General features: G+C 48.3%; 1 protein-coding gene across 1 annotated transcript in view; it reads right to left on the reverse strand.

Moving 5' to 3' along the window:
• The window catches only part of SIMC1 (SUMO interacting motifs containing 1), a 38,867-nt gene that overhangs the window by 2,378 nt on the left and 28,426 nt on the right, over positions 1-8,063 (reverse strand). Inside the window, exon 9 of the mRNA XM_027775935.1 lies at positions 7,374-7,458. Within this exon, the coding sequence (XP_027631736.1) occupies positions 7,374-7,458 (85 nt within the window). The remainder of the gene's footprint in view (positions 1-7,373; positions 7,459-8,063) is intronic.

Consider the following 8,063-nt stretch of genomic DNA (forward strand, 5'->3'; position numbering starts at 1 on the left):
CCCCCTGGGGGATGATTTTTTTTTTTTTTTGAGGGGTTTATGCTATAGGGCACATGTGTCTGCCAGAACAAGACAGATAGAAAGCAAGAAATCACCCCCCAGGGGGTTTGGCCATGCTGCAATCCCTTCTCCATTTTCCTCTCAGGATCTCGGGCATGCACGCACACGTGCCCGGCCTGAGTTTAAGCCACCAGGTCCAGGACTTGAACCGCGGTCGACTACATGCAAAGGGTTATAATATGGCCTAAGATACTTTAGCTGACCGCATTTCTGTTAATTCTGGACCAAAGCTGGAGAGAGCTGTTACTTCATCATCACTGCGGTGGGACTGTCCGGACCAGAGAGCTGATCCTGTCATCTCCCAGCAGAGCTGTCTCCTCAGTAACAGAAGAGCCCCGGGGCCGTCCACCAGGCGCAGTCACTCTAGCCCTATGGAACTGATCTCCCAAGCCTTCTGGTCCGTCTGCTGCCTTGGCCTTTCCCACTGCCCTGCCTGACCGCTCTGGCCCTCTGCCGAACAAGTCCCCACTCGTCAGGCAGATGAACATTTTACGTGTGTGGATCTGAGCATGCCGTCCCGTACTTGTGGAGCCACTCTGATGGCTGCCCTCCACTCTTGGAATGGAGCTAAGTTCCCTTAGCACGGCCCGAAGCCCTCGTGGCCAGCCCAGCTGCGACCGCCGCCTCCTGTGCTCAGTACTCGGCCTGCTGGCCTGTCCCTGCACTCAGACTCACTAAGAACTTCTTGCCTCAGGGCCTTAGACGTGCTGTTCTTTTTTACGAGTTGTTTCTCTCAGGAGACAGAGATAAGGCCACATCCCCTCACCCCAGCCTTCCCCCCAGGCCAGGATTATCATGGGTGTGCACGCGGGCCGGGAAGGCACCCATCACCTCGCATGTGGACCTGGCACCGCGTGGCAGCACATCACTGCTGCGCCACTGAACTGACCGTGCTGCCCCTCCTTTCTGGAAAACTCCTATTTGCCTACTCACCAGCACGTTTTTTATAAAAAAAAAAGTATTTAATATTGTTGTTATTATTTAATTTGACAAGAGAAGGACAGAGAGAGAGAGAGAGAGAGCATGCCACTAGGACTGAGGTACGAACTGTGGGTGGCCACGTGAGAGTCCAGCACCTTCACCGCCACACCACTGCCAGCCCCCACACCAGCACTTCTTATCTCAGCTGAAGTGGCATCTCTTCAGGGAGGCCCTCAGGGTCCCACCAAAAATAGATTAGCTGTTCCTGTTCTGTGTACTTGCATTTTCTTCACAGTACTTGTTTTTTAAGATTTATTCATTTATTTAATTCCATTTGTTGTTAGTATTATTTAATATGACCAGAGATAGAAAAAGAGAAAGGGATACAGAAAACAAGCCGCCAGGTCCGGGACTCAAACTGCAGTGGGCCATGTGGGAGTCCAGCACCTCATCCACCACGCCACCTGCTGGCCCCTCACAGTACTTTTTTTTAAAAAAAATATTTTATTTAACTTTATTATTATTATTATTTTCTAATTTGATCAGAGAGAAAGAGTTAGAAAGCAAGTCTCCAGGTCTAGGACTTGAACCAGGTCCAGGACTCGAACCTTGGTCAGCCATGTGGGAGTCCAGTGCCTTTAACCACCATGCCACCTGCCGGCCCCCCCACAGTATGTGCTTTAATTGCAATGACATGTTCCGTGTTACTTGTGTAATTATCTGGTTAAGCTTTCCAGAGGCTGCAGCTGGATGAGGGCTGGGCTGTGGTCTCACTTGGTCTCCCACCCTCCAGGCAGAGCAGGCACTCAGTGGGCAGCACCCTGGATGGATGCAGGCGTTGACCTGGCCCTGCCTGCTCGGCCTTTCTCCCTCTGAGGACAGTGTTCCTGGCAGGAATATGGCGTGGGACTCCTTGGAATGCCGGCAGGCTGACCTCCGTGGGCCACCCTGCCTCAGAGGTCTAGCCACATCCATTTGGAAAAATCATGCATTTTGTTCTTTGAAGTATATGTTACAATTCCTAGGATTCATAGTTTCAAAATACTAGGTTTTGGATATTCACCAGCATTGGGAAGACTCCACAACAGACAGCAATTTGGAAACTGGCTGAGTCTCAGACGAGTCACATGGCTACTGAGGCAGGAGAAAGCTAGAGAATGGAAGCAGGTGAGGGGCCGGAGCAGCCGCTTGTGTGGCTAGACAGAAAACCATGAGGGCAGGGGACTCCCAGTGGAGGATGTCTAGCTAAGTAAGACACATTGGGTAGAGCCCGCTAGTGAGGTAGATCAGTGGGCCCAGCCACACTGGGTAGAGCCAGTGAGGTAGATCTGTGGGCCCAGCCACATTGGGTAGAGCCAGTGAGATGAGAACAATCAGTGGGCCCAGCCAATGATCAACTAACATGACCGAGAGTTTTAAAAAAGGACAAACTTCGCTGAATAACTGCCGAGGCCTTTTGAGCCGCTCTGTCTCTGTGCTCAGACCCGCCCCCTTTCTGGAGTGCTCCCCGCCTACTTAATGCACCAGCTTTCCCTCTTGCTGTCGGCGCGTTGTGTTTACTTCTTATCCGAAGCAGCAAGGACCTGGATAGCATCCCAGGAGCCATCCCATCCCACAGCCCTTCAGAGCTGGGGCACTGGGGCGGGCTCTCTTGGCCAGAGGACTTGAGGTCCCCTAGGGCCCAGCACCCCCTCACCAGAGCTGCTCTACCTGCTGTGGAGAGGTTTGCAAAATGGGGGTTCAGGATACACTCCTCCCCAAGGTCCATACAATAGTAGTTAATGCACAGTCTTTAGAAAATGGAAGGTGGGAAATTCCTTGGACCCTTACCTTCTAATTGCATCTAGTGATTTCATAGAAAAGTAATTCTTGCCAGTGTGCTTCCATTGCACATGGATTTTGGTGACAGACCTAGGTTTGAATCCTGGTTTCCCAGCTGTAAAATGGGGATGATACCTTCACAAGATTATTGGATGATATAAGTCCGCGTATGTGAATTTACCCAGTCTTCTTTCCTTTTTTCTCCACAGAGGTTCCCCTAAATACAGGGCAAGCTTGGGCTCTCTGACTCCCTCCTTTCTCCTCAGCTCTTGGAGCTAGACAACTCAGGCTGATCTCAAAACGCCCTGCACAATCTCCCTCAGACCTCTCAGAGAGGGCAGGGACGCAGTAAGTGCCTCCTGCCTGCCAGAGGCCCGACCATTTCAGGGTGCCTTTGGGCTGTATTTGTAAGACGATGTTTTCTAACAACCAGTTCTAAAGAATTTTTCTCCTTCTTAACCCCTGGTCTCCAAAGAAGCTGGAGGGTGTTAAGGATGGAACAGCAGTGGAGCAGCTTATTTATTCTTGACCAAAGAACAACTGTCTGAGGCCCTCTGCTCCCTTATGATCATGTGCCTTGCTGTAAACGTGGACCCCGTGCCCACCCTCAGTCAGTGCTGCCCACGACAGGCATATTCCTTGGGAATTAAAACAGAAGTGAACAGAAAGTATTCAAGGTGAACTTGAAACAAAAACAAGTTGCTTTAATATTAAACTTTCTGTTAGGTCTCCAACAGAGACAGTTACATAAACCTCAGAGAGGCTAAGGACATCTGGAATTTGCCTTTGAGGCTTTGTTCTGAGGACATGCACTTTTTTTTTTTAAATTTTTTTAAGAGAGAGATTTTTGCTATAGGGCACATGCACTCACTAGAGAGACAGAGAGACAGAAAGTGAGAGATCACCCCCCAAGGGAGATGACCACACCGCAATCCCTTCTCCATTCTCCTCCTGGGATTTTGGGCATGCATGCACATACACCTGGTGTGAGTTTCAAACTCCAGGTCTAGGATTCAAACCACGGTCAACCATGTGGGAGTCTACTATGCCACCTGCTGGCCCCATGCACCATTCTTTAAGAAGGTTAAAATACACATAAACTACACAACTACATATTGTGAACTTGACAATGCATGTTTTAATTTTAGTTACAAGAGTCTGAAACACAGAGGAACCCTTGTAGCCTATTCTTGGCCAGGCGGACAGGCAGACAGGTTAGACTAACTCCAATAGAACAATTTGTACTTTTTGTTCACACCCATTAACGATCAGTTCTTACCAAGTTACACATCCTCCTCCTCCTTCTATAAAATGAAAAACCGGGGACCAACAGATGGCGTAATGGCTATGTCACTGGACTCCCAAGTAGTCAACCATGGTTCAAGTCCTGGACTTGGTGGCTTAAACTCATGCCAGGCACGTATGCATGCGTGCCCAAGATCCTGAGAGGAGAATGGAGGAGAAGGGATTGCGGCGTAGCAATCACCCCTGGGAGGTGATTTCTTGCTTTCTGTCTCTTTGTCTCTCGGTGTCTTTCTGGCTAGCACATGCACCCTATAGCAAAAACCTCTAAAAAATAAATAAATAAAAACAAAGAAAGAAAAGAAAAATTGACGGACATATGTTTAGCTGCCCAACAATAGCATAAGAGGTGAAGCTGGGATTTAAACTCAGACCTTCTGCCTTAAATCCATTGGGAAAAAACGTCTGTGAATCAGCTCTCTCAGCTCCAGGCCTGAGCGGCCCTGGGAGCTATCTAATCTTCCTGGCACCATCACTGAGGAGAAACTGACCTCAGCGTGAGCACACACATTTCTGTGTGCGCTCCCCTAACTACTGGAGACTAAGCTGCAGACCCTACGTCTCCCACCTCTCAGTACTTCAGTAGGCATTCTTTCTTTCTTTTGTTCTTTTCTTAAGAATTTAAAAATTTTATTTCATTTATTATTATTATTATTTTAATTTTCTATAGGGCACATGTGCTCACCAAAGAGAGCCAGAGAGAGAGGGAAAATGACAAAGCAAGCTGCGAGGTCTGGGACTCAAACCATGATCAGCCCTGTGAGAGTCCGGCGCCTCAACCACCATGCCACCTGATGGTCCCTCCTTTTTTCTTTAAAGAATTATTATTTAGAAATTAATTTTGACCAGGACTTTTTTTAGAATGATATTTTATTTAATTTTATTTATTCATTCATTTAAATTTGACCAAACACACACACACACACGCACACACAGAAAGAGAGAGGGAGAGAGAAGGAAAGTGAGAAAGCAAGCCACCAGGTCTGGGACTCGAACTATGGGTGGCCCTAAAGAATTAAACCACAGTCAGCCCTGTGTAACCAGCATAGCACCTGCCAGCCATTAATAAGAATTCCCCAAGATCAGGGCCATTTGGCCCAGCTGTGCTGGTATAGGTGGTGGAACACTGCTGTGTGAAGCTGGAGCCATGGGGAGGCCTGGGTTTGAACCCTGGGTTGACCCAAATATGCAGGGCATGCCTGTGCATAGCAGTGACATGTAGGGCATGCCTGTGCATCCCAGTGATCCTGGCTGCCTGGAGGCCATGGGGAGAACCGCAGTGTGGGGAGGCCCTGTTGAGGGCTGCCTCTCTCTCTCTCACATGAAACATTTTTTAAAAGGAGTTTATTATTAATCCGATACCATTATCTAACCTATTTGAATTTTGCCGATTGTCCCAATAATGTACTTTATAACTTATTTTTGGGGGATTCAGAATTTAGCCTAGGATCATGTATTGCATTTAATATGCATGTGCTTTAGTTTCTTTTCCTTCATGAGTGAGGAAGAGAGGCAGAGACAGGTACTTCTGACAGGGCCTCGCAGTGGCACACCCCTCCTGGCTCAGCCTCCCAGTTAGTGAGGACTGTCGGTACATGCAACATGCCCAGCACATGCAGCTGACCCAGGAGCCAGACCTGGCCTGCCACGTGGCCTCCAGCCTCCTAGGCCGGAGGGCCGGAGCACCACAGTCGCTGGGCTGTCTCTTCTTAATCTACATCAGTATCTTGTTCCATCTTTGCCTTTTAGACAGTGGAGTTTTGAAAGTACAGGTCGGTTATTTTGTATGAGGTCACTCAATCTGGGTGTGCCCGATGCTCCCCTCAGATTACATCCAGCCCCGAGTTCTCGGCAAGAACATACGGGCAGCGATGAACCCTCTCAGTCCGCCACTCCCAGGACAGTGCGGGCTTCTCCCCTAGGAAGGCACCAGTTTCCCTCTGGCAGTCCGGTCGTCAGTCCTTCAGTTTCTGTGAGGGTCTTGTTAATCCCTGGCTAATGAGATCCTTCTCTTTTGATGCAGTCATTCCATCATCACCCTTGTCAACCCTAGCCTTGTGAGTGCCACCCAACCTGCTGCTCCAGGGCCTCGCTAGTCACTGGCTTCATCTGCTGTATACCTGGCTCTGACAAGCCTCTCTCACAGACTCCAGGATCTGTTATGTCTTCTCTCTCGCCGTTTCCTTTAGTTTGCTATAGAGTGTGTGCGTTCATCAGAGCGGGACAGTGAGAGCGAGAGAGAGGGAGTGGGGACTAACCCCAGGGGGTGGCCACACCACAGTCCCTTCTCTCTCTCCTTTTTCTTTAGTTTGCTATAGAGTGTGTACTCATCCGAAGGACAGTGAGAGTGAGAGAGGGCGGGAGAGTGGGGACTAACCCCCCAGGGGGTGGCCACACCACAATCCCTTCTCTTCCATTCTCTCGGGATTTGGGGCGTGCATGCATGTACACTGGCATTCTTTTTGAGCTGTCAGGTCCAGGACTCAAACCACACAGCTAACCATGTGGATCCAGCCACCTTAATCTCCATGCCACCTGTAGGCCTTGTGTTACATCTTTTGCAAGAGGTACACGGCTGTGGAGAGCAGCTAATTTAAAAACAGGCTAAAGGAAGTTACAAGTGTTTATAAAATTATCTTTCTGAAAAGATTAGAGAAATTATATGGTGCCAGTTATTTTCCTTTAGCCAATACTGGGCAGAATGGGGGTATTAGGTATTAATAACAAAAAGACAACCGTTAGCAACAGGCAAATACTGCTCTCGTATGTAAATGCCTCTCAACAGCCCTGCTAAAACACCTTACAAAAGCACATTTCTATGTGTCTACAGGCCACCTGTTTTAATCACCTGTTTTCAAATTAGCTGCTCTCCACACACGGTCACCATGCCCCTGATCTGCACTGCATTTGCACTGTACTGACAGAATCTATCATGTCAATAGAGCAACAGGCCCAAAAAGAGATGTCAGTGAAAGGCGGGGACAAGAGCCAGGGTCACTCAGGGCACTGCTGATACTCCTCACCTTCCGATGACTGCTTACACACAGCCTGATAACCATGAGGACTGCCCTACTACCAGTGGAAACAAAGTAAGGTGAATTCTTTTGGGTAGTGACTCCAGGCATGTATTCCTCGTCCCTCACAGTCATAACCGAGGACAACGCCCACTTAAGCAAACCAGTTAGAATCTCTTGCGTAACTATTGTTCATCACAGTGTCCTTTCTGAGGCTGCCCTCACAGCACCTCTCTGTGAATGAAAGCTCCTTACCTCTTAAAACATGTTGGTAACTGGACAACAGCAACTGCAGGTGCTCCACCAGCTCATCCCAAATCTGCCATTGGGTCTTATCGGACTGTAGAGACAGTAGAAGCAATCGGAAATAAATATCTTCTCCAGACACATTCTCTGTGCAGTTTTCAAGTCACTTTTTTAAACTTTAATTTTAGCCATTCATTTATTTTTTTAATTTGACCAGAGACAGACAGAGAGAGAGAGAGAGAGAGAGAGAGAGAAAGGGACAAAGGAAGCCACCAGGTTTGGGACTCGAACCGTGGTTAGCCATGTGGGAGTGTCCAGCACCTTAACCCCCACGCTACCTGCTGGTCCCATCAAGTCACATTTTTTTTTAAGAGAGATTTTTGCTATAGGCTGTGTGCATTCGCCAGAAAGACAGAAAGTGAGAAATCACCCCCTGGGGGATGGCCATGCTGCAATCCCTTCTCCTCCAGTCTCCTCTAGGGATCTTGGGCACATAAGCACACGTGCCCAGTGTGAGTTTTAAACCGCCAGTCTGGGACTCCAACTGAAGTCGACTACACAGAAGTCTAGCAATGTAATTCTTATGCCATCTACTGGTCCCAGTTTTCAAGTCACTTTTACATAATGCTTAGGCAGTTGTGTTTCAAGCCATAACCCCATGGGTAATATTAGAGAAATGGTGTTCTTTTTTTTTTTTTT

This window comes from Tupaia chinensis, unplaced genomic scaffold (genome assembly GCF_000334495.1).
Source record: "Tupaia chinensis unplaced genomic scaffold, TupChi_1.0 Scaffold000612_1, whole genome shotgun sequence".
Taxonomy (NCBI): Eukaryota; Metazoa; Chordata; class Mammalia; order Scandentia; family Tupaiidae; genus Tupaia; species Tupaia belangeri.